At 38.4% G+C, this 26,815-nt stretch overlaps 2 protein-coding genes across 2 annotated transcripts; one reads left to right on the forward strand and one right to left on the reverse strand.

The window, feature by feature from the left end:
- Positions 1 to 1,295: 1,295 nt before the first annotated feature.
- Positions 1,296 to 3,983, reverse strand: LOC147236545 (uncharacterized). The gene is made up of 3 exons (XM_086161956.1): positions 3,781 to 3,983; positions 3,030 to 3,125; positions 1,296 to 1,702 (listed from the first exon to the last, which is right to left on the reverse strand). The coding sequence occupies exons 1-3, from the start codon at positions 3,847 to 3,849 to the stop codon at positions 1,427 to 1,429; spliced, it is 441 nt and encodes a 146-aa protein (XP_086018082.1). The 5' UTR covers positions 3,850 to 3,983; the 3' UTR covers positions 1,296 to 1,426.
- A 488-nt stretch (positions 3,984 to 4,471) lies between these two features.
- Positions 4,472 to 26,800, forward strand: myofl (myoferlin like). Its single transcript, XM_086170539.1, has 54 exons — positions 4,472 to 4,630; positions 5,106 to 5,161; positions 5,263 to 5,354; positions 8,401 to 8,509; positions 10,516 to 10,612; positions 11,163 to 11,332; positions 11,656 to 11,784; positions 12,149 to 12,211; positions 12,314 to 12,364; positions 12,469 to 12,499; positions 12,591 to 12,706; positions 12,869 to 12,995; positions 13,070 to 13,173; positions 13,263 to 13,331; positions 13,409 to 13,452; positions 13,530 to 13,612; positions 13,708 to 13,740; positions 13,875 to 13,999; positions 14,107 to 14,220; positions 14,492 to 14,669; positions 15,654 to 15,778; positions 15,895 to 16,004; positions 16,162 to 16,354; positions 16,493 to 16,648; positions 16,795 to 16,926; positions 17,030 to 17,193; positions 17,591 to 17,705; positions 18,828 to 18,930; positions 19,047 to 19,183; positions 19,285 to 19,449; positions 19,703 to 19,790; positions 20,002 to 20,079; positions 20,232 to 20,413; positions 20,514 to 20,672; positions 20,755 to 20,856; positions 21,312 to 21,473; positions 21,562 to 21,727; positions 21,840 to 21,910; positions 22,000 to 22,014; positions 22,100 to 22,198; positions 22,409 to 22,537; positions 23,224 to 23,379; positions 23,471 to 23,562; positions 23,686 to 23,856; positions 23,987 to 24,135; positions 24,254 to 24,393; positions 24,520 to 24,608; positions 24,684 to 24,779; positions 24,877 to 25,018; positions 25,129 to 25,228; positions 25,381 to 25,574; positions 25,658 to 25,767; positions 25,850 to 25,997; positions 26,094 to 26,800. Exons 1-54 carry the CDS (start codon positions 4,543 to 4,545, stop codon positions 26,130 to 26,132), a joined length of 6,156 nt encoding a protein of 2,051 aa, XP_086026665.1. The 5' UTR covers positions 4,472 to 4,542; the 3' UTR covers positions 26,133 to 26,800.
- The last annotated feature ends 15 nt before the right edge of the window (positions 26,801 to 26,815 follow it).

A 26,815-nucleotide genomic window follows, 5' to 3' on the forward strand; every position in this document is an offset into this window, starting at 1 on the left:
GGGGTTACACTCCTGTTCTTGCAAATATTGGAAGCAGGAAGAAGATAAACAACAGTTAAGATAAACAAGATTTTGAGTACTGTGGAGTTCAATTTATGGGCTTTAAATATCATCATATCATTTGTTTTACTACATTATCAAACTGAGTTTAAGTGGGGTGACTGCAACAGACCTGTGGATTTATCTGGGTTCAGACCTTTAATGAGATCAATTGCTAAAGAGTCACATGTGCTCAATTGCACATGTGCAGTGATGATCTTATTACTAGACACCAGTTTCACTTTGCAGACTGCATTACCACGTGTACCTCTGGAATAGTAATACAGTAATTTACCTCAGGCAGGGATAGGTTTTAAACTCTTTAGATTAAACAAAGCAACATTCCTTTAACCATGTGGCAGCTAATCATCTTCCTTTGTCTTGTGCTATCATGTTAGCTTAGACCTTTATAAGAGGAACTCCCACTCAGTTCTAAATATGGATCCCAGACAGGTTAAGCTTATATGGTCACTTGCTATGTATTAAAGGTTTTTAAAAAGCATAGCAAGTAAAGCAGTGTGCGAACAATACACACATCTTTTTTAAAGCAGCATAGTCCCTTTCAAACTCCCTCACCCCTGACATCCTGATATCACAAAGGGTTAGCTTGCAATACTAATCTCTGTCCTGGAATAGCACTGAAAATGGATTAAGTTACACAAGAAGTTTTGAATAATTTAATCAGTATAAAAAGAAAGTGAGCCTCAGCAACAATGTGATATGCCAAATGTATCGCACAAAGTGATTTACTATTTTCAAGAAACCTAAATAATCTAGTTACTTTCTAAGGTAATGGGATGTTGCATGTGGCATGAAGGACATGAAAAACACAACATGGACAGCTTTAAATGCTTTGGATTCATTTTACCAACTCAACTGTACTTAAGGAACATAACACAGTAAGGGCAATCTTAACTGCACAGTATGCAGGTGGTCTGAGAATCTGCTCAACTGAGGCCGATTTCTAAGTGGACCATCAAGTCTCCATAGTGACAAGGTGGATATTTGCCTTTGCAGCCAGGACACTCCAGGAAGCTTTCATCTAGCAGGCTCGTATTTTCTCCAGAAATTGAAAAAAGGATGCCAATGTGCATTGAAAGTAGGGTTTTTAACAATCTAGTGTCTCTCAATATTTGAAAAATCAATATATTTCATGTGGTTACAGAATCTACAACCACCTGTGGAAATTCAGTACAAATATTTTATTGAAATGAGAAAACAATAAGCAATAAATGCATTTAAGGAAAATTCTTCAATTTGTAATGTTTACTGTAATACTTTAAGAATAATCATTGGCAGCTCCTGTTTGTTTGGAAACTTGTTTTTTGACAGCCCTGATTCATTCACAGCTTTCGTTGCTATTTGACTACAACAATCATAACTTGATTTAACAGTGAGTTTTTTCAGCACACATTCTTTGATAGTACACAGTTTCAGAGGGATCTGGATATCTTGAAAATGTTGTTCTCACATTGTATTGCAAGTTGTGGTAAGTGCCTTCCCTCCAACATTTCGGTAGTTGACCATCTGAATGGCCCATATTGTGCTGTTGTGGCCGGTCCTGATCAGTCTTGTTCAGCTGGTGCTCCAGGCATATTATTCGCTTCTGAACTGCCCTCACACATGCCTCTCTCTCTTGGTCATATTCCAGCCACTGCTTGTTCTTCTCCAAAGCCATGTGGGGTCAAAGAAAAGAATTAGAAGCACTTTAGATATACTGTGCCAGTGAGATGGATTCCAAGCACAAACCCTAGCAACTCACGGGCTGTATACTACAAGTTGGTACAAATACACACAAATTGGCCACTGAAATGTGGCAACATAAAAGTGAAAACACTGAAAGAGAATTATGTCAAATTTTGAATGTAAAACAACTTGTGTCACACTTAAATAACTGAGTTGATTTTGGAGCTCGGATTCATTGCTGATGATGGCTTGCCATTTGATGAGCAGTCCTATAAAACAATAAAATACAAAATATCTCACTGATGCCAAAATGAATGTATAATGTGCCTAACTTCATACTTCATACATGTTCAGTCAGATTTAGTTGTTTAAAAGCAATTTTGTCATGAAGGGCACAATACAGTATGTACAAAGAATAACACTGTCTACGTGTCATGTATGACAAGATCACAAGCAGTCCCCTGAATGGCTTTTTCATCCAACTTTGGTGTTAAAGTCCTTAGCAAATAAATGCTGTCATCTAGTGGGCTGAAGTGGTTCCAGGCAAGAAGAATGTTAAATTCTCTCTCTCCCTAACAACCACACACATTCTCCCCAACACACACACCAGACACACATAAACAAATGCACACACACACACACACACACACACACACGCTTATCTATCTATCTATCTATCTATCTATCTATCTATCTATCTATCTATCTATCTATCTATCTATCTATCTATCTATCTATCTATCTATCTATCTATCTATCTATCTAATAGTATTGAAGCGAGTCACAAATGTTGGGATTTATGTTAATGCTTGTTTTCTGTGTGATTTTGGGGTTGCTGGGAATTCTGTGGGTGTTGTTTAGGGTGCAAGGAATGTAGTTCACATATTTTCTGTGAAGTAAATAAAGGTACACCATGATTAGTTTTCTTTACAAATCAAAAATATACCACCTTTCGATGATCATATAAGGCAATTAAATCGGGACTCCTGGTTTCATTTTTTTCACTCGTATAAAAATGTTCCAGTGTAGCAAATCTGTGGCTTCACATGGACACTGATTAAACAAAAAACAGTCACTATCAATATAAATATCACACAACCATTACAATCCTAAATGATAATGCTATAAGAATGAAAATTGTGGCCTCCAGCTAGGGAAAGCTGTTTTCTTTATAACCTGACTCTTGAGTTTTTTTAGTTGACTGTTGCAAGACCTTCCTCGCAGCAACTTTTTCTTCAAGACCCTGACACCTAATTGTGACGCTCACAGGCTTGTTCACAATTTCTTCAATCTCTCCTGAGTACCTTGAAGTCCCTCTTTCTTCCGCTACTTGCTGCACCCACTCGGTTTCCATCAGTCTTCAAAACTGCAAACATTGCAGCTTCAAGCAAGTGCAATCTCTGCAGAGAAGAGAACAATATTGTTTTATTTTCATGTTAGCTAACAGCTAACAAACAATCTATTCTTAAAACTCTAAATAATGATATTATTGACATGAGAGTAAGTTCACTTAGCTGGATGGTACACTCAACACTTATGTATATATATATATATATATATATATATATATATATATATATATATATACACACACACACACACACACACACTTATATTCATATATGTGTATCTAATTTGAAAAAATAAATGCAATCAAATAAATTAAACAAAAAAAAAAGCAATAAATAAAGGAATAAATTGAAAGACTTGAGATAGAACATGATCACCTGTGGTTGTTGTGACCTGTTTTTTGAGTTTTTTTTTCTTTTTTCTTTTTTCCAAGTGTTTAAAATAAATAATGTTAGCCTCCCTCCTTGGAGAGCTAGCAGGGCCTGAATCCTGGTGGAGGTTGGCTATGAATTAAAGTCAACGATACAAGCTGGAAAACTAAAAGGCATAGAGAGGGTAAAACACAAACTGTGGTTAGGAATTTATTCACACTATATTCTTTAGCAGTTCGGTTTGTCTTGATTAAAGTTCATTCAGTATAGTGGGCTCAAGTGGAGTAATTTCCGTTTCACATTTTTAGAGTAAAATTTGCTTAATAAGGCTAACCTTGCTGGAGGTGTAACGACCGCTAGCTTTGGACGTGATGGTCCGGTTAACATGGTGCTGCTGCGGCATTCATCTCACAAAGTAAGACTGTCTGCAACTCCACGTTACACGTTTACTCGCAAAATAATAAACACGGAGCAGACAGGATGGATGTTTGAATATAAATGTGAGTAAACGTTGTGTTTTGTGACGACGTATGCCTCCTTCCTTCCATTATTATGATTTAAGTTTGCATCTGACGTTATAGTGACGTGTCAAATCTGAAGTTTATCGTTTATCCGTAAATAAATTGGATTGGATTATTAAATTGACCTAGAACACAGTATTTTATTAGATTGCTGTAAAATATGAAAAAAAGAACAACAGCAAATAAGTTGGTAAGACGAACGAATGAAGACGAGTGATTTTCCACTGATTCATGGAACGGGTATGCCGTTACCCATGTTACGCCACCAGAGGCTACTGCAGCCCAAGAAACCCGCGAGTTGGGGGCCTTCGGGGGTCTGCATATTGATGTCAAGTCATGTTCAGAAAATAAAGCGTTTTAGAAAGGTGATATGAGCGAAGCTGGGTGTAGTGTGCAGTGCGCCCATATGGGAAAAAAAAAGTGTAGCCGGTCTTGCATGACTGTGACTCATGCATGAGTTCGCCCTCCTGAGGCCAGCAGTCTATCCTCCGCACATCTGGTCGAGTCAGTTCCGTTTGAGGATTCCCCGTGCGGAACACGAACACCTTCCATGAATAAGTTTGGACTTCATCAAAATGCTGCGGGTTATAGTTGAATCTGCATGTGGGATCCCCAAGAAGACACTCGGGAATCCTGACCCAATAGCTTCAGTTTTATTTAGAGGTGAGATTGCCGTATACTTTTTACCTTTTCCGTTCTAGCAGGGTGGGTTAAAGGCAGGGTCCGTTGGGAATTTGAGATATCGATGATGAATGACATTTAATCCATTTGATTGTTCCACAAAGTTCAGAACATGAACCTTAAACATCCTTTATGGAACTGTTGTTAATGTTTGTTTTCTGAGAGAATGCTACAAAGGGGTACATCCTTATAAGGTCATGAATAACCAAATGTCCTGTGAAAGCTCCGAAGGCATATGTCATTGTTGGCATTATTGTGGTTCAACATTTTATTCTGGGACATCAGATGTTCCCAAAGCCAATCTGTCAGATTTAATTTTAAAATCAAAACACAGAGCCATTCCAGTTTCTGACTTGTTGGAATAATCTGATGGAAGGTTTATTTGCATAAAGAGGTCGAAAAAATGTTAAAAATGTTTCTTTTCTATGAGCCTGATTTTATTTTATTGAACCCTCAGGTGAAAAGAAGAAAACCAAAGCTGTTGACAATGAATTGAATCCCATATGGAATGAAGTAAGTCAATTTGACACTGTTTTTTTGTCTTTGTTGTAGTGATGACTCATGAGCATTATTTCCAATAAAAGTGTTAATGTCTTTCTTTACTGTTATCGTAGGTGCTTGAATTTGATCTGAAAGGCTCGGCTCTGGATGCATCTTCATTTATTGATGTCATAGTAAAAGACTATGAGACTATCGGCCATCACAAGTATGTGACTGAAAAATGTGTGCAATTCCACATTAATTCTGTTACTCTCCAATGTGCTCTAATATATTAATAGACTGTTCTATAGGGGAAGAACAGAATAACCCCCTTACACAAAAATGTACAATGTTATTGTGAAAGAACTATATAACAAGTTACTGTCCTACACCATAAATGTTACTTAGTTTTAAGGACATAAATGGGCCTGAAATGAACAAAAGTAAATTTAGTGAATGGAAATATGTCCCCATTGACTGATGGATTACATTGTATTTAATTTATTGGATTATCACTATTTATACGCAAAGCAGGAGCACAAATAGCAAACCCCCACTTCTTTATTTATCTTTTTAGAATGTCTGAGTGTACCAGCAGTATTGCAACAAGTATACTGTTTGGGTCCAACATTGTGGTCAAAATAGGTTTTGTGATTATTTTAGGAGTTTAGAGTGTTGTGCGTTCATTGAGTTGTCGAACCATACAGTGTGCACTGCAATCATGTTAAGACTTGTAGCGTCTCCCTCACAGTACTTTCTACTAGCAATCTTCTTTCCTTTTGTCTGTTGCCTCCCCAAGTGTTGCCTTAAAAGGAAATGAATATTTATTTTAACCTCCCCTTTAAGGCAGATTATTAATTATATAAATTCCCTTTGTTTATTTGGCTGCTTGGCAGTTCGCTTTTTCCCACATTGTGAGGCCTCGTGTCCTTGTTTCTCTGCAATGCAGAGACTTTCTGATGAAAATAAGAAATGTTATCTCGAGTCACTCTAGAGGGTGAGGGCTTGGCAAGAACTCTGAAGTAGGAGTCGGAGGGATTGTTTACCTCAGCCACCACCAACATGGGTATTTCATTCCTTATCACTGTTGCCTAAAATGAGGAAAATGTGCTTTAGAATGCTTGTACAGACTTGTCACTGTGATATTTATGTTGACACACTTACCCTCTATGACAGGGAGTATGGAATACATTTTGAACAAGTTATTGAACTATTTAATTGGGTCAGGATAAATGCATGCAAATGATCTAGGGAACATAACAAAATGAGGTTCCGAGCAATTCTTGTTACAACATGTTTGTACTTGTGTTTGTGTCAGTATATGTCTGTCTTTGGTTTGTGTTAGATCTGACATTGATTAACATAAACAAGAATGGCATAAGACTGAGGCAGGAAAGGTTCTTTGGGTGGAGTGGCATTCTTGTTATCTGGAGCTCAAGAGGGTACTTCTGCTCCTTAGAAAACAAATTAGAGTGCCCCCGGCAAGACATTAGACCCTCCAATTCAAAGGCTGGGAACCAACTTAAATGGCATGTGACTTTGTCTGTCAATGAGGCAAAACTCAAGGGCATGAGTTCCACCTAAAACACCATCAAATAAGTCTATTGTTTTTTGGTCAAGTTTTTATGTGTGGCAGCTGATAATGAAATGTAACAACACATAATATTTGTATCAAATTCTACTTGAAAGTACCTTGTAAATGAACCAAAAGAGCCAAAACTAGTTTTTAAATCAGAAAAAAGTCACCATAAACTTTGGTGTTCAGAATGATACATAAAAAAGGCTTGAGTTTATGGGATGTAAAAAGAAAAAAATATTTTGCATTGCATTTCTTGCACAACTAACATGCACAATATACAAATAACTGACACTGCATTGGTGTAACTCGTATGAGAGAAATTCCAGGCTTTGAGGCAACCAATAACCATGCCCTTATGGTATTTACCAATAGAGGCAAATGGAAGATGGAAAACAAAAAGCAACTTTTTCCCATTTCTTTTCTTCTTTTGAAATCCTCATCTGCTACTTTGGTTATGAAATATGTATTTTTTTACATTTAGTTGTGCAGTTTCAGCTACTCTAGTTAAAACCTAACAGGCTTATTTCTTAAAAAAGTAGGACTAAATTTACATTGAGAAGACTATCACCCAGAATGAAATAAAAGGTGTATCAGACAGTGGTGAGACCAGCAATGCTGTATGGTTTAGCAACAGCAACACTGATGAAAAGACAGGAGGCAGAGCTGGAGGTCACAGAGATAAGGATGGTGAGCACATGTTAAATGTTTTCAAAAGAAGGTCAGAGAAGCCAGACTGAGATGGTTTGGTTATGTAAAGAGGAGGGATAGTGAATACATTGGTAGACGGAAGCTGGAATTGCTGCCAGGCAGGAGGTCAAAAGGAAGACCAAATAGACGATTTATGAGCGTAGTGAGAGAGGACATGAAGTTAGTTGGTATGAAAGAGGAAGATACAGAGAATATGGTTAGATGGAGAAGATTCATTTGCTGTGGCAACCCCCTGAAGGGAAAAGCTGAAAGGGAGAGAACAAAGAAGATGGACTGAATATACATTGTAGAGGCAAACATAAATACTCTCAAAAGAACACTTTTTGACAGCAGGATAACTAAATTAAATCTCCACACAACATTTGCCTTCAGCCTGGTCCTTGTCAGTTGAGCCTGTTTCCAAGTTTTGTCAGAAACTTCCGATGAAATGTTGAATATGACAAAATGTTTTGATAACAGCAAACAACACTTGTAGCAGAGGCAGAGCCATAAATATTATAGTGTCTTTCATCAGATATCCATGATTGATGCCTTTCTGTTTCTTAAGACTGCCTCTTTACCCGCCTCCTCGTCTCTAAATTTGGCAGTTGAACTGGGCACAGAAGGCTAGAATCATTCCTGTGGTACATGCTAATTGTTTCCATATTTCATGTGACCCTGTTGCATTTTTCTAGGTTTTCCTCTGAGAACAACTTATTTGTCAATAAGTGAAGTATCTGTGTTGATCGAAATGGTTATAAATATTCATACAGGGTCCAATACATTCCAGTTTTGGACTTCATGCGGATACTGACCACATGGCTTAGATTATAACATATGGAGAAGTAAAATAGGGAAGTGTTTACTGTCATCTACCCCTAGTAACGGACAAACACAGTCACAAATATTGAGTACAATATTGTCACAATGTCTTTGACGTATGCCTAAAAAACACATTTTTAAATCACTTTGATTATTTTCATTGATGATTTAATTACATTTTTAGGTTCATAGGCTCAGCAAAAATCTCTTTGAGAGAACTAACCAGTGGTCACGTGAGGTCCTTCCCATCCAAGAATGTGCCTTTGATCAACGAGAAACAACAGGCTATTGGGGTAAAAAGCTACAGTTATTAATTTAAATTGCATTTGCTCAAAGAAACAGCTAGACTGAATTACTAACAGTTTTCAACCATTAACTTTGACGTAACGTTGGTCCCTGGTTTTGTCTATGTACAGAAAGTATGTTTGACAACTTTTCAAAAGTTTTACATGTACTGGTCATTACTTTTTCATATAGGCCATGACATATACAGATATGCAATAAAGTTAGGAAAGGCTAACTGACGTCATCCTCTTCTCCTTTTGGCTTCTCCTTTCAGGGGTCGCCACAGTGAATCAACCTTCTCCATCTAACCCTATTCTCTGTATCCTCCTCTCTCACACCAACTCCCTTCATATCCTCTCTCACTATGTCCATAAATCTTCCCCTTGGTCTTCCTCGAGCCTGGCAGTTCAAATGCCAGCTCCTTCTACCAATGTATTCACTCTCCCTCCTCTGTACATGACTGAACCATCTCAGTCTGGCTTCTCCGACCTCACCAAAACATCTAACATGAGCCATCCCTCTGATAGACTGATTCCTGATCCTATCCATCCTGGTCACTCCTTTGTCCCACCTCCACCATGAACTTCTCTATTACACCCACAACATACCCCACCACTGTCTCACAGCTAGCATACATGTCCTGCACCAGTCTAACATACTTCTCTGCCATTCCAGATTTCCTCAATCTATACCAGAGCTCCTCTCTTGGCACCCTGTCATATGCTTTTTCAAGGTCTACAAAAACACAATGCAGCTCCTTCTCTGTACTTCTCTATTAGCATTCTCAAAGTAAATACTGCATCTGTAGTACTCTTTCTAGGTATGAAGCCATACTGCTGTTCAAAAATGCTGACTTCTGCTCTCAGTCTAGTTTCCACCACCCTTTCCCATAACTTCATTGCATGGCTCATCAACTTTAGCCCTCTATGGTTGCCGCAATTCTGCACAACCCCCTTATTCTTAAAAATGGGCACCATCACACTTTGTTTCCATTCCTCTGGCATCTTCTCACTCTCTAAGATCCTGTTGAATAAACTAGTCAGAACTCTACTGTTGCCTCTCCTAGACACTTCCACACCTCCACACGTATATCATCAGGACCAGCTGCCTTTCCACTCTTCATTCTCTTCAATTGCCTCCTCAATTCACTTTTACTAATCTCTGCTACTTTGTGGTCTACAATAGTCACCTCTTCTACCCTTGCTCCTCTTTCATTTTCCACATTCATCAGCTCTTCAAAGTACTCTTTCCATCCTCCCATTACTCTTCTAGCATCTGTCAATACATTTCCCTCTCTATCCTCTATCCTCAATCTCCTGGACCTGTTGAACATCCTTTCCATTGTTATTTCTCTGTTTTACCACGCTGTATAGATCATTCTCTCCCTCCTTACTGTCCAACCAAGCATACAAAGCATCGTACACCCTTTGTTTGCCTTTGCTGCCTCTATCTTTACCTTATATTGTATTTCCCTGTACTCCTGTCTTTCTCTTCAGTCTTCTCAGTGTCACAGTTCTTTGCTCTCAATATACTCCTGCACTTCCTCCTTCCACCACCAAGTCTCCTTATCTACTTTCCCTCCAGATGACACACCAAGTACTCTCCGACCTGTCTCCCTGTAGTTGTCCAATCATCTGGAAGCTCTCCCTGACAACCCAGAACCTTTTTCAACTCCTTCCTGAAAACCATACAACACTCCTCACTTTTCAGCTTCCACCACTTTGTCCTCTGCTCTTCCTTTGTCCTCTTGATCTTCTTTGTCACCAGAGTCATCCTACAAACCACCATCCTATGCTGTCTGGCTACACTCTCACCTGCAACTACTTTGCTGTCACTTATTGCTTTCAGGTTACCTGAAGTCGCGTTAAAGGCTAACTGACTTGTTATAAGATAACATTTTAGATTTTGATTTTATGGTATAGGACCTCTGTATATGCCACTAAAATTATATATTTTTTTTTGTTTTATACAGAAAAGCTTAAAGCGATTGCTAAGAAAATGCACTTTTTTTCAGGCAACCATTAATTTACTCATTGGATATGACCCCCCTGCCACTGGTTCTCAAAACCTTAATGACGAGCCTGAAGGAGACATGTCTCAGATGGACACTGGTGAGAATGGACAGGTTTACTGATATAAAGATGTTATTGAACAAAATGGTCCAGATGAGCACTTCCAGAAAAGGATGATCCATATCATAATTTGGATTGCTAATAATAATAATAGAACAAGTAAATAAGTTGACAGAAACAATTTTGTATCTTTTCAATTTCTTTCTCATCAGCTAACCTTTCATTTTACTATCCACCCATGATTCCCAAACCTTAGACTATTCATTGTTGTTATCTTGTTTTACTTTTTGGTATTTTTAAGTATTATGCAAGAAAACTTTAGAGACTTTGACTCTCTGTCAGCTGAGCTGTTAAAGACATTTTTTTAGAAATCCTACAAGTTTTGAGTTGCATATGTATATAAAATATGATATTCTTGATTCCTTCCTTTAGACGAAGAAGATTTTGATCACATTGTGTAGCTGTTTGTAGACAAGTAGATACTTCACAGAATGCAGATTGGCTCAGGGTTTATTGTCTGTTCATGATTGTCACCAAACAAATCACAGCAAAACCAAACGATCATGTTACCTGGGATTTTGCACCACAGGACTGAGTGAGGGAGTTGATGAGGGGGAAGCAGATGTGGATGCAGGTGGTCAAATTGGAAGTGCAGGGACTGGTGCCTCACCAGTTCAGTCTGGGAAGCCCTGCCATAAGCTTGTTCGCCCCACCCGTAAGAGGCAAAGACCACTGGCCAATAAGGTCCAGGATTTCCAGGTATTGTTTTTTTCTTTTCTTTTACATGTCCCCCTTCCTGGATAATCACACATTTCTGATGGAATTTGTTTTGTTGATGTCATAAATGATTTATCAGTGCAAACATTGACATAAGTGTTGGCTAATAGACATTATAAACATTTCTTGCTCAGCAATCACAAAGTTTATCCCCCAGTTTGTGTATCCAGCCCCAGCAATGTATCTAATTGTGTTTAACGCTCACAAGGATAGTGTTTAGTCAGCCCATTGTTAATTTCTCATGGGATATTCAAAACATTGTCCAGTGTTTGTTCACTTGCCTCTGTACCCCTTTCAATGTCCAGGTTCGTGTTAGAATTATCGCAGGTAGACAACTGCCTGGTAACAACATCAAACCAGTGGTGAAGGTAAATGTCTGTGGACAGACTCACAGAACCAGAATTAGAAGAGGCAATAATCCATTCTTTGATGAGGTATAAATTTTAAATTAGTAATTTTTTAATGAACAAATCACTTTCTTTTGCCTCTTGCCTGTCTTATCTTTTTAACATCTTCTTTTCTGTGTAACTTAATCTCCAACAGCTTCAATGAAGTATTTTCTGTCTTCGCCATGATGAAATTATACCTTGGTGCTTGAGGGCACCATCCTGAGCCCACTCTTGAATTCCTTTCACCTCATGCATTTTCCTCTTTTGTCAGTTTTTGCAAATGCGTATGAATCTCCGCTATTAAATTGTAAGTGTTTTGATGTTCTGCTTAATATCTCATGAGAATATGTGTTTTTATTCTAGGAAGAGAAGTGGCCATCAATCTAATATTGTTTTTTCTCTTCCTCAGATTTTTTTCTACAATGTTAACATACTCCCCTCAGAGCTGTTCGATGAGAGCATTAGTCTTCGGGTATGTACCGATATGGTCATTCTATGGTCATGATCTTTGTGCAAAATTGATAATTGCTTGTTTTCTTCATGTAAGCATTACGCCATTGTCCTTTTTCAACAGGTTTTTGACTCATTCTCTCTCAGAGCTGACAGCCTAATTGGAGAGTTCAAAGTAAAAGCCTTTTTATGGTTTTACTCATGACTTCCCTTCTCATTTTTCACTTGATTTCATATTTGTCACATAACTACATACTGTATTTCTTCTCACTGTCACAGCTGGATGTTGGCTACGTCTTTGATGAACCTGGTCAGTCTTTAACTTTTTGTCATTAGTTCCATATTTGTGTTGCACATAGAGAGATCAATTGGGAATGTTTTTAATCCTCTGTTGTGTTTAGGTCATGCCATTTTGAGGAAATGGCTGCTTCTTAGTGATCCAGATGACTCCAGTTCAGGGGCCAGAGGTTACCTGAAAGTCAGCATAATTGTTGTTACAACTGGGGTGGAGCCACCGGTGTGAATTCCTTCTTATCTTTATTTAGGAGACATATTGTGCTTTTTCACTTTTCCTCTTGTAAAGGTGGATGTTAGTATAATGCATTGTCATAGATTCAAATCATAGAAATAGGGCACTCTTACTTGGAAGCATTACAAACTATCCTCTCCTCTTAAACAGACTGAGAAGAGAGAGACAAGTGATGAACAGGATGACATAGAGAGTAATCTTTTGGTGCCAGCTGGTGTCACAATGCGATCTGCCACTCTCAGCCTCAAAGTCTATCGAGCTGAAGATATACCACAAAGTGAGTCACAGATTAATGCTATTCATTTTCCTTCTGAGAAAAAGTTAAAAGTTACAAACTGCTCTCTGTTGCAGTGGATGATGCCTTTGTTCAGAGTGTAAAGCAAGTCTTTGGAGGGGATGGTGATAAGAAAAATCTGGTGGATCCATATTTGGAAGTCAGCTTTGCTGGCAAAAGGGTATTTCACAATTTAGTAAATGGAAACTTTATTTTCTTTGTCCTCTTTGCCCTTAATTAATTTTCAAAATAACGCTGCCCTTGTTTTAGTTGTGCACCAAAATAATTGAGAAAAATGCAAATCCAGAATGGAATCAAATCATCAACCTTCAGTTCAAGGTACAAGAGCATACTTCAAATTTCAAAAAACACCAAACCATCATCTCTAACTACCTTATACCTATTTGCCACTGTAGTTCCCATCTATGTGTGAATACATCAAGCTGACTATGTATGACTGGTAAGAATTATATTCCCTTCATATCACTGATTAAAACAACCAGTATTTGATTTTTATTTATTTATCTTTCTTTTCAGGGATCGTCTTACTAAGGACGATGCCATTGGAACAGCATTTTTATATCTGAGTAAAATGTCATCTTCTGGGGGAGAGATTGAAAGTAATGACTATATTCATGCTTGTTTTTTTGTCACTGTGTCTTACATTGTTTAGTATACAGCATTCAATGTCTGTTATATTATTTTTTTCAAATAGATACACAAGAGGAAAATTGCAGTATTTCTGAAGGTACAGAAAATGATTTGGCTGGTTATGTGGTTACAGGTTATGTCGTAAAGATATAGATAGAAGTTCCACAGAACTTTTTTGCCAGTTCTGTGGAACAACTCCATCTGTTTTTAAAGAGTGTTTGTGTATTACAGTAAGCACTGCATCAAGTGAGGTGGGGTTCCTCCCAGCATTTGGGCCCTGTTATGTCAATCTGTATGGTAGCCCAAGAGAATTTTCTGGACTCCCTGATCCTTATGAGGACCTCAACCTTGGCAAGGTAACCTTCAATATCAGCGCTGTATGTGGCTTGCTAGTAGTGATAGTGTTCAAGGTTTTTGCTCTCATTGTATGCACATGAGGAATTAGCACGCTTAAAAATTGCAGGGTGAAGGTGTTGCCTATAGGGGGAGGGTCCTTATTGAGCTGTCGTCTCAGCTGGATGGGAAGATTGATAAGAACATTGATGACATCTCCAGTGACGACATCCTCATTGCCCAGGTATACAGTTTAAAGTACATGCTAATAAGCTTTAATTATCAATGCTTGAAATGTACTGAAGATGACAAATTGGTCAATTAAACATTTTACTCCAATTCTTATTGCTTTGTGGTACATTTCAGCTGAAATACATCCATTTGAGAAGTGTCTAACTGAAATCTAAGATAGAACAAAGACGATCTTGTCAAGTGAGAGTTGGAATAATAAAAACATAAACATACATTTCCTGCTGGAATTGATTTCATTGTCATGTCCTTTTAACTGATTTTAGAAATACCAGCGGAGGAGAAAGTACTCCTTGTGCGCTGTGTTCCACAGTGCTTGCATGCTCCAAGAACCAGGGGAGCCAATCCAGTTTGAGGTCAGCATTGGGAACTATGGTAATAAGCTGGACTCCACCTGCAAGCCTCTGGCATCAACCACCCAATTCAGCTATGCTGTGTTTGATGGTAGGAAGTTTATATTACATACATACAAGATTTATTAGCTTTCTCAAGCCTTTTTTGTGTCTTCGTTTTGACATTTTCATGGTGTATATGACTAAATTGAATAATATATTAACTTTCTACATAATGCTCACATTTGGGAATGAGTCCATCAGTGGGACGGCACATGGTAAATTTTTTGGAGATAAGGTCAGAGAGGCCAGACTGAGATTGTTTGGTCATATACAGAGGAGGGATAATGAATATATAAATAGAGAGATGCTGAGGTCAGAAGGAAGAGAAAGGTCTATAGATCTACAGTAGAGGAAGACCAGAGAGGAGAGTTGTAGAGATGTAGTGAAATAGGACATAGATGGAGGAGGTGAGACTTGCTGTAGTGACCCCTGAAGGGAGTAGCCGAAAAGAAATTAAGTTTGGCTTGCTCTCGTTTCTACAAACAGAAAAACCCTCTAATGACTAAAGCACTGCATGCAATCACTGTGCTCTACAGTTGAGTAAGGGAAGTTATTCTGTCTACACATTTACTTGAAAAATTTCAATGTTTCACATTGTAACATTATTTTTAATTTTCCATGCATGAGTCACAACATCTACGTTGCAGCTTTAGAATTGTTTGAATCTAAGATATTTGCAACCCGTGACAGAGAGATAGGCTACTTGTTCACTAGGCCACCATTCATTCTGCAAAGACAAGGGGATCTATCGTTTCATCTTAATATTAGGATTATAGCAAACCGGGAAAACCTCAATGTGTTCCGTTAACCATGAGGACAATTCATTAATTCTTTCCTGTCAAATTCATCAACTCATTCAGTGAAATATACTATTTAATAACCCTATGATAGCCCGTTTTTTACCCTGCTACTTTTCTGCTGCTTCACTTAATGGAAGGTGAGAACCATGTCAATATTGAATGTAAGCATGTGATCACACATAGAGGTTATGAGTGTTTCAAATGACTGATTACACTTATTTTGTATCCCATAGGTAATCACTATTACTACCTGCCTTGGGCTGACACAAAGCCTGTTGTGATTTTAACATCATACTGGGAAGACATCGGCCATCGTCTTGTCACTGTCAACATGCTTCTCTTCATTGCTGAGAGACTTGTAAGAAAAAATCACAGAAGCACGTCAGAACAATGCATGTCAAAAATTGCTCATTTATTGAGTTAATAATACAGTAATCACTGATCTCATATCTGCCTTTATTATTTTTTCTCCAGGAATCCCATCTCACCTCTTTAAAAACAGCCATCTCAGCAAAAGTATCTGAGACCCGTCTTGCAGAGATTTGGCTAAAACTTGTTAATCATATGATTGAAGATCTGGAGGGGTAAGACATAAGCAAAGGGGGCATTTACTTGAGCTATCATGCTAAACTTTAACCTATTATTTGATGATAGAATTGTGTTTATTTGGTTGTTTATTTTGATAATCATGTAATATGTTATTTATTTTCAAACATCAAATTAATTCATATTTTTTCATAGTTTCCAGCTTCCATCATTAGAAGGCCAGCCCAACGTGACCATACTGGATCTCCAAATGAAAAACTTGCGTGATGCTGCTTTAAGTAGTTTAAAACAGATGGCTTTTTGCATGAGGGAAGAAGCTACTGACATAAAGGCTAGTGTTGGGGACATTGAGGACTGGCTAGACAGAATCAAGCAGCTGGCAGATGAGGTCAGAATCAAATATATGCACTACATACATGGATCTCTGTTTTTTATCATTTGGAATCCAGGTCACCTTGAGCATATATAAAATATCAGTGTTATAGCCTCTGTTTTCTAATTTCTTCTGTTTCTCCAACTTCATCAGTCCCAAAACAGCATGCCAGATGTGATCATTTGGATGTTGAGAGGAGAGAAGCGTGTGGCTTTTGCCCGAGTTCCTGCACACCAGATCTTGTACATCAATTACCATGAACAAGCCTGTGGTAAACACTGTGGACGGACTCAGACCATTTTCATGCAGGTAAAGGACAAGCTGACGCAACGGAACACTGACTTGATGACTTCTTTTTATTTATGATTGTCATCATTCAGTTGATATTTAATTTCTACAAATTAATTGCATTCTCGGTCTCAATGAATTTACTCTAAACAACTTTACATTGTCAGTATCCTATGGACAAAAACAAAGGCATTAAAGTCCCTGTTCAACTGCGGGTCAACATGTGGCTTGGCCTCTCTGCCCATGAGAAGAAGTTCAACAGCTTTGCAGAGGGAAACTTCAGTGTATATGCTGAAATGGTACAGAGGCTTGATTTCCCCCAAAAAATACATTTCTTGGGTTGTTATTATGTTATATGTGACTTGTCTTTGCTGAAAAGCACTTCCTGCCTTCTGTCTTCAGTATGAAAACCAGGCCCAGGTATTTGGAAAGTGGGGAACCACTGGCCTGGTTGGTCGCCATAAATTCTCAGATGTGACTGGAAAAGTGAAACTTAAACAAGAACGTTTTTTACCACCTCGTGGATGGGAATGGGAAGATGACTGGTTTGTTGACCCTGAGCGATGGTATGAAACTTGGTGTATTATTTCTTCAGCACAAATCTTAGGAGTGTGAAAATTCAGTTTGCTTATTTCAAACTCCATCATCTATCAGTTGGCTGAAACTATTGCACTGGATTATTATTATATCTACCAGGCTCACAGACAACTAAATCATGAACACAATCACAGGATATGAAAAGGAATTTCAATAACTTGCCAGTGTATTGGTAGGATGGGAGGTCTCTATCCCTTCCTCAGTGGCTCCTTAAGTGCTTATATTCTTAAAGCATAACTCATGTAAATAACATTTTTTATCCATTAGTGTGTCTTCCTGAGCTATCTGTTCTGTCTATAATAGCACTAAATAGCTACTGAGTCACAAAAGCCCTTAACTGCTGTATCCTGTTGGTGTTTTCTACAGTCTGCTGACAGAAGCTGATGCCGGGCACACAGAGTTCATTGATGAGGTTTTTCAGAATGAAACACGGTTCCCTGGTGGAGATTGGAAATCTGCCTCAGTGCCCTACACAGATGTGGTATAATATACTGCTTTTACCTACCTACACAGCACAGACACACTGTACATTAACAAATTCAACTTTATACATGTTATGTGAAGTATGCGGGTAAAAAGCAATAAACAAACCCCTTTCTGTTTGGATTAGTTTGCATTACCATTTGCTCTTGTGCAATTATTTAGTCTCATAACACTCATTTTGATATATTTAAAGAGATTTATTGACTCATTACATTTCAGTACTTTGGAGTATTTAGTGTCACTTGGGTCATTATTTTGACTTAAGGCTCTCAGGTTTACTCATTTAAGAAACTACAGTTGGTCATTTTTAGGAAAAAGAAGAAAAAAAGATCCCAACTCATCTTTACTCATCATGTGTGACACACCCAGCAACAGCCATACAAATTAAGCTACTAAATAGTGAGCATAGAGGATTGTTAGGTTTCATGAAGTGCAAAGAGACTGAAAACCCCCAACAGATGTGCATTGTTAAAAATTACAACACACTAGAAATAGCAGGCATATCATCATGCATGCCTGCAATCTCTCTCCTTAAGCCTTTGCCACTGATTGCCCCTGTTTGGGTTCAGGAAGCGGTTACTAAGTCTTTTGTGGTCAGTACATTGCCTCCCCCTCACCAAGACTCCCACTATCCCTCCTTGTGGCAGCCCAAGGAAAATGTGGCCTAGCGGGTCCAGGCTGATTTAGTGAAAGATCTCGGAGCTGCAGTGGTCCCCAGAGGTGTCTGTGCCAACCACTGCCCCACTGCCTCGTTGGTAAACCTGGGAAGGCATGAGGGCTGGGGGAGTAAACCCCTGGAGCCCAGCAGACCGGACTACCGGCAGTCCCCTGTAGCTCTAACCCGAGTGAAAGTCGTTGTGAGTTTCTCATACCACTAGAAACTACTCTGCTAGAGCAAAGAGCGGTGGGAGTGAGGACTGCACACCCACAACCTCACCTTAAACTCTTCCCTTGCGAAAGCTCTTTGCTCCATCCTGGAGCAAGCATCATCATCAAACACGATGGACAGCTAACATAGATACACACATACACACACACACACATATATATTGACTCTATTTATACCTGGATGTATAAAACCTCAGACAATATGAAAAGTGACAATGTTTGTGTTGTACAGAATGGAGAAAGGGCTCAAAGCCCAGCAGAATTTGAGTGCCCACAGGGATGGACTTGGGAAGATGACTGGACTTTCGACAGCAACAAAGCTGTAGATGAGAAAGGTACATATACATGTACATATTGTTTATACAAATGTAAAAAATCAAAACCTTGGATAGAAATTGTCTTGCAATTGAGACCTGTTTGCCCCACTTCATATTTGTATTTTTGTCATTAGGGTGGGAATATGGACTAACCATCCCCCCGGATGATAAGCCCAAATCCTGGGTTGCTGCAGAGAAGATGTATCATGTCCATCGCAGGAAGAGGCTCATCAGACCAAGAAAGAAAGTGTCTGACAAGGTGGTTGCTGAGGTGAGGCAAAGTAATAATAATATAATTGAGAAGAAGATATATTGTTTAGAACTATGTCAGGAATGTGGTATCTTATTTCCTTTTCTTTATCTTTTCCACAGAGGCGAGAACAAGGTGAAGGTTGGGAATATTCTTCCCTGATTGGTTGGAAATTTCACAGAAAGGAACGATCATCCGACACATTCCGCCGCCGTCGCTGGAGAAGAAAAATGGTCCCATCAGACTCTATTGGGGCGTCTGCCATCTTTAGACTGGAAGGGGCATTTGTGAGTTCTCCTGAAATCTCTTGAGCCAAGGAAATTCTTAAATTAGGCCAAATAAGTCACTTGTCATTGCAACAAACCATGTGCCCCTTGAGTCATATCCTGTCATTATTCTTGTTTAATGTTCCTCATCCTGACACATCATAGCAAGTAACAATAATGATAATGATTTTAAAATTCAAATAAACCTTATTTTGGCTCAAATTGTTGCTTTTAAAGGGTTATGTGACCACCTTATCCTCAATTTTTTTGACAGGGGGTTGATGTGGATGAGAAGGCTGTTAAAAATGATGCAGCCAAGCTATTTGGGGTGAACACACCCACGGTTTCCTGCCACTTCAGTCGTAAGTATTTGTTAAGATAAAATAAAAGTCTACCACACTGATTGAAGTCTGTGTGTGTAACTACTGTCATGACCGAAACAAATGAAAGATAACACTGAATAAAGATTAATGAAAACACGCATATGCCTTATCAACTGCAAATTGGGTGTCCTCTTAGTTTATATTGTTTGCAGTCGTGAATTTGGAAGTACTCACAAATATTTCCCCTCAGGGTCATATGCTTACCATCTGAGAGTGTATGTATATCAGGCAAGGAATCTTTGTGCCATGGACAAGGACAGCTTCTCAGGTAAGGATACAGAGTGTATTCAGTTGTGATATATGCAAATTGAGTAAAATAGGACCTTTTTGAAATTTATGGTTGTTGTGCATGTTTTTTCTATATAGAAATAATTTCATCAACCTTTTTAATCTCAATAAAAAAAACTTCTATTCCTCCAGATCCCTACGCCCATGTGTCCTTCCTTCACATGAGTAAGACCACGGAAGTGATAAAGACCACTTTGAACCCCACATGGGACCAGAGTCTCATCTTTGAGGACATTGAGATCTATGGAGACCCGCAGATCATTGCCCACAACCCTCCAGATGTTGTTTTGGAGCTATATGACAGTGATAAAGTGGTGTGTTATTTTCTAAGTATTACCCCAGGAATTAAACAGCTCATGATAGATTTAGTCAAACCTAGTTTATACTTCTGTGCTGCTGTGCTTGATACACAAGGGTAAGGATGAGCCCATGGGTCGCTGCTCTTGCCCTCCATTGGTGAAACTGAACCCCAGTGTGGATGTCAGCCCTAAGCTATTGTGGTTCCCAGTGGCCAAAAAGGGTCACGGTGCAGGGGAAGTGCTGATGGCAGCTGAGCTTCTATTGAAGGACAAGGTAAAAAATGTATGCATAAAATGAAAACATGTGTGATTTAACTTTCAAGAAACTATATGTAGTATTTGGACTTTCCTTGCAGGCAAATGAGGGTGATCTGCCGCTAATCCCACCCCGGCGAGGAGAGAATCTCTACATGGTTCCACAGGGAATCAGGCCTGTAGTACAGCTCACTGCTGTTGAGGTACGACATCCAACTCATTCGGCCTATACTTTGTCTTCAATCTCATCATGTTCAGTATTTCATTATTATGAATTTGAAGATACATTTTAATCTAATTAGATAGATATTGTTTGGGAGGAACTGCATTTCTGCATACAAAAGGCAAAGAGGGGAAGGACACTAGAATAAGAGGTTTAGTAACGAAAATGTAGATGGAGACTTGATTTTGATGTGTTCATCCTTAACTAATCAATGCACAGCTTTCAAGCTAATAGAATTTTCCTACTGTGAGTTTTTCTGTCTCTTGGAAAGAAGCTGCCTTATAAAATAAGTTTTAAAGATTCTATAAAAACTACTGGCCAGTGACACATAAACAATATTCTATAATTCTTTCAGGATTTGTTTTAGATGTGAAGCTTTTATTTCAGGTTAGTTTCCCTTAATGTGTCACTACATTTTCTTTTTTTTGCACCCAGATCTTGACTTGGGGATTGAGGAACATGAAAACATACCAGATGGCCACTGTCACCTCTCCTAGTCTCATTGTTGAGTGTGGGGGTGAGATTGTCCAAACTGCTATCATCAAGAATTTCAAAAAGAACCCCAACTTCCCTGGATCTGTGCTACTTCTCAAAGTGGTATATGCTCTTACCTTTCGTTTTTTCCGGTTATTACATAGGGGTCAGTTTTTATATTTTCTTAAGGACTTGGTCTTTTGTTTTCTAGCTTCTTCCCAAAGAAGAGATATATACTCCTCCAATTGTCCTGAAAGTTGTTGATCACAGACCGTTTGGTAGGAAACCTGTGGTGGGTCTGTGTACCATTGACTGCCTGGAGCAGTTTCGCTGTGACCCATATCGCATTAACAGTGAAGTTTGCATGTCTGCTAGAGGTACACACATATACTGTATTCACACACACACACACACACACACACACATATATATACATATACAGCTACAAACAAATATTTTATACATCACCTATGTCCACCAACTTTACAGTGGCAATGATAGCTGCTGCACAGGGAGATGTTGTGATAGACATAGACCAAAGGCCAATTGTGACCACTGAGGTAAGTCATAATATAATCACTAAATCTTAATGGCAATATTTTCACAGTTCCTTTTATCCACATCTTCATTTTTGCATCCTTATTCACAGGCTATTGCTGAAAAGGTGATTTGTCTCTTTTTCTACTGTTTTGAAAAACCCCACTGTGTTTCAAAATACATGATATTCATGATATTCTCTTTTTTTTTAGGAAGAAGAAGCAGTAGACTGGTGGAGCAAGTTTTATGCCTCTGTTGGACACCAGGAGAAATGCGGGCCTTACCTAAAAAAGGGATATGGTACATTGGAGGTGAGAGCATGTCATTGTATAAAAAATACAGAACTGATACTTTGAAGATACTTTGAATACCTCAATGTCATAGCAGCTGTGGCAGACAGGTTTTTGAGGGTAGGATTTGCATGTGTCTGAAACAAAGTTATTTTGTGGGAAATCAGCTGAGTCTAGAGTTACCTCTTAAAATATAAATCATTATGATCATCATTATGTGCTGTTCTTTAGGTGTTTAACTGTGAACTAGAAGAGGTTGACCAGTTCCAAGGACTCACTGACTTTTGCAGCACTTTCAAACTTCAACGAGGAAAGACAGAAGAGGGAGAAGAAGATCCCTCTGTTGTTGGCGAGTTCAAGGTAGGGAAGCCAAACTAACAGAAAAACCACCACATACCATTTCCTTTCATGATCACTGTAATATGGGTGATCACTTAGTTTGCCTTTCTTAACTTTCAACTGCCCTCTAGTGGAAATATTAGGAACTTCTATTAAAATAACAATAACTGGACACATATTACAATTGTTTATGTAGTGGTTGAGAAGACAGTTGAGTAAGAAGTCTGCTGCAGTCATTAAATTCCATGTAATAAAATTAAATAATATCAAATTAATTTCACCAAAGTAAGATATGTGGGATATACAGGATCGTTTTTAGATAGATTAACAAAGAAGCAGTTATGACATATATACAGATATATGCAGAAATAGGAGCACAAACACCTGGTATCTGTTAAGGGGTTTGACCTTATAAAGTCTGTGGATTGGAGGACTGCTGCAATTGCAGCAGATAAAGGTCACTTTATTTAAATTTGAAATTGTTATCATACTTCAAGAAATAATAAGAAAACAAATATCATTTTGACAATAAGACTATTATGACCAAAATGAGTATCATCCATTGAGCCTCTCATTTTTTTAAGTGATTATTCCTCATATAGACCAGAATGGGAACAAATATATTGTAATTGTCTAGTTTTCTTTTACTTGCAAAAGTAACATATTAATATTTAATATTTGACAAATGGATCAACTTTGGTACACAGGGCTCCTTCAAGATTTACCCACTGTCTGATGACCCTGGGGTGCCAGCTCCACCCCGCCAGTTCAGAGAACTTCCAGAGAGTGGACCTCAGGAATGTCTGATTAGAATATATGTGGTGCGCTGCATTAACCTGCAGCCTAAAGATACAAATGGCATGGTAAGTTTTGTGTAAAGATAAAAAATAAGCAAAAAAGCCACTACAGAAATCTCTGAGCACTTATATCAAATCTACTGTCTTCTTATTTCAGTGTGACCCATATGTTAAGATCACAATGGGCAAGAAAACACTGGATGACAGGGACAACTACAAGCCAAATACACTCAACCCTGAGTATGGAAGGTCAGTCAGTAACATATCTTGCTCCAAATCTTTTTGTTTATTTTTCTGTTCTTCTATCATTGAGACTGGATATGGGTTATATGAAAATGTACAAATCCATAATGTTATCTTCAACTTATCCAGGATGTTTGAGCTATCCTGCTTTCTGCCCCAAGACAAGGATTTGAAGATCTCTGTGTATGACTATGACTTACTGAGCAGAGATGAGAAAGTTGGTGAGACAGTCATCGACTTGGAGAACAGGCTTCTATCTCGCTTTAGGTCCAGCTGTGGCCTACCACAAACTTACTGTGTGTGAGTAGTGTTTTTGTGCTGTTAACCAGTGTTTCTTTAGAGGTCCACCAATACTTTAATGTATGTTCTAAATTATGGGATTCAAGTTAAATGAGATACTGAAGATTTTGTTGGTTTCATTTTCTTGCAGGTCAGGGATTAATCAATGGAGAGATCAAATGAAACCTTCTCAGATCCTTCAGAATGTTGCCAGGATGAGAGGCATTCACCCACCATGTTTTGAAGGAGATGTCAACTCACTTTCTTTCTCAGGGAAACAATACAATCTACAGGATTTTGGTACAGCTGGTCGTGCTAGTGATTTGTAGAATAATTTTCACTTTTATTTCAGCAAATAAAAGTCTTTGATGTTGGCCTTAAATTTATGTAATGCTCCCATGCAATGTTCTATTTGTAGAGGCAAACACTATAATCCACACCCACATGGGCCCAGCCAAGGAGAGATTGGCTCTTCATGTTCTTAGAAACCAGGGCCTGGTACCAGAGCATGTTGAGACCAGAACCCTATGCAGTTCCCACCAACCCAATTTGTCCCAGGTAAAAACACTTAACCTTCATCTTGAACCTTAACTAACTTTGCCATGTATGCATTTTTGTCAGATTAATACATGAATGTTCCAGCACAGGAGCTTTGGTTTAAAGATACATTTTCCATAAATGCAGGGACAAATTCAAATGTGGGTGGACATTTTCCCCAAGAGCCTTGGCTTGCCGGGACCTCCATTTGATATATCCCCAAGGACAGCCAAAAAGTAGGACACACTAGACAAATAACACATGTAAATTTATTGATTAAGGGATGAAATATAATGTTTTATTTAAAACAGATTTTACTTGCGGACTATCATTTGGAATACAACTGATGTCACACTGGACGAAACAAGCATCACTGGAGAGAGCATGAGTGATATCTATGTCAAAGGGTAAAGTAAATTATTTAGCTATTTTTTTTCCTGTTTTCCCCTTATTTACACTGTATTTCAACATTTTATTTCAAATTAATTGTTCAATGTACCACAGATGGATGCCAGGAATGGAGGAGGACAAGCAGAAGACAGATGTTCACTATAGGTCCCTGGATGGTGAAGGCAATTTCAACTGGAGGTTCATCTTTGGGTTTGACTACCTACCTGCTGAACAGCTCTGTGTTGTCTCAAGAAAAGTGAGTGTGATTGTGGCTGGCAAGGAAGAACCATGGATATTTTTTTTTCATAATAAAATTGGAAACATTAGATGTTTGTGCACTGCTGATTTAAGTTTTTGTTACCGTAGGAACACTTTTGGAACCTGGACAAAACTGAATTTAGGATCCCTCCTAAATTCATCATCCAGATATGGGACAATGACAAATTCTCATTGGATGACTACTTAGGTGAACAGCTGCATTATAGCGCACCCCCGTAATGGCATGGACATAGAAAACAAAAAAAAACAAGAAATTGTTAAAACTAATATGTACATTATTGTTGTGCAACTTATTGTATATACAATGATAAATATCCCATGTTCAAATCTCTGTAACAGGATCAGTTGAACTCGATCTACTCAATTTAGTCCCTCCTGCTAAGAGCCCCGAAAAATGCAGCCTGAAAATGTTGCCGGGAATGCCAGGATCAACATCCTCAAAGAAACCACTGGCCTGCTCACTCTTCTCCCAAAAGTCTGTTCGAGGCTGGTGGCCATGCGCAATTGAGCAAGATGGGAAGCAAGTTCTTGGAGTATGTCTATTTCCACATATTGGTTATTTGCAGCATTTGTATTCTCTTCTAGTTCCTGTTGACATGTATGTAATATACTCCAGGGTAAAGTAGAGATGACATTGGAAATAGTGGAAGAGAAGGAGATGGAGGAGAGACCTGCTGGAAAGGGCAGAGATGAGCCCAATATGAATCCCAAACTGGATCCTCCCAAGTAAAAATACTCTGGTTTTTAAAAGACAAGAAACACATTTTTAGCATTTTGTGAACATATCTATTTTCTCATTGCTTACCAGGCGTCCTGACACATCCTTCTTCTGGTTTACAAACCCTTGCAAGACCATGAAGTTCATAGTCTGGCGCAGATTCAGATGGATTTTCATCGGAGTGATTGTTCTTCTTCTAGTGCTCCTGTTCTTTGGGATACTTTTATACTCTCTCCCTGTAAGACCATACAATGTTCTTTATGTCTTGATTTTCATTTCTTAGAATACCACTTTGGTATCCTCATGATTTTCATTGTCCATTTCTTATCTGCAGAATTACATCTCCATGAAGATTGTGAAGCCTTTCAACTGAGGAGAATTGGAGAAGCATCAATCCTTCCTGTTACCAAATCAATAGCTTTACTGTATCTGCCTTTCAGAAATACATACTAACTCTCTCACAAGTTATTTCATTAAAGATACAGAGTTCTGAGCTTACATTTTGCACTAACACCAATCAGCGTTGCAGCATTTACTGTCATTTATTTAAAAGGAAAAAAAAAACATTGTCAAAACTCTGATAATGTCATAAAAGGGATGACTACTTGTTGTATTTTCCGTCTTTGAATAGCAATTGAATTTAAAAAGACCAATACTAGTCTTTTAGTAGTCATATCTAGATTTTAAGATTTTGTAATATCTGAGCACTTTTTTCAAAGCATGTTAGTACTGCACACAAATTTTCGATTATGGGTTAGAATTGTTACCACGGAATTATATGATTGTATTACACAATTTTGGATATAGCATTCGCTTTGTCTTCTTCTTATTCTTCTCCTTTCGGCTTTTCCCACAGCGAATCAGCATTCACTTAGTCTATCATTACTGTAAAATAATTTGGTATTTTTATGGGAAGGATGCTGGTTATGTCTTGCGAGGATATTAGCGCGTACTCCTATCGGTCGTCTCATTTTTTTGTACTTTCATTACTTCAGAATCCTTATTACGACAATAAACTGCTTTCTGGCACAGTTGCTAAGATACCGAGTCAAGACC

Source organism: Fistularia commersonii, chromosome 2, assembly GCF_037954325.1.
Source record: "Fistularia commersonii isolate RoL2024-O1a breed Wild chromosome 2, RoL_Fcom_v1.0, whole genome shotgun sequence".
NCBI classification, from domain to species: domain Eukaryota; kingdom Metazoa; phylum Chordata; class Actinopteri; order Syngnathiformes; family Fistulariidae; genus Fistularia; species Fistularia commersonii.

Excerpts from the sequence above, each read along its gene's own strand:
- LOC147236545 (XM_086161956.1), bottom strand. The coding sequence starts at position 3,849 with ATGCCGCAGCAGCACCATGTTAACCGGACCATCACGTCCAAAGCTAGC. Across the intron at positions 3,126-3,780 it reads GTCGTTACACCTCCAGCAAG|AGATTGCACTTGCTTGAAGC; the intron begins GTTAGCCTTATT and ends TCTTCTCTGCAG. Across the intron at positions 1,703-3,029 it reads GAAGAAAGAGGGACTTCAAG|AACAAGCAGTGGCTGGAATA; the intron begins GTACTCAGGAGA and ends GCTTTGGAGAAG.
- myofl (XM_086170539.1), top strand. The coding sequence starts at position 4,543 with ATGCTGCGGGTTATAGTTGAATCTGCATGTGGGATCCCCAAGAAGACA. Across the intron at positions 10,613-11,162 it reads CATGTCTCAGATGGACACTG|GACTGAGTGAGGGAGTTGAT; the intron begins GTGAGAATGGAC and ends TTTGCACCACAG. Across the intron at positions 14,221-14,491 it reads ACGACATCCTCATTGCCCAG|AAATACCAGCGGAGGAGAAA; the intron begins GTATACAGTTTA and ends AACTGATTTTAG.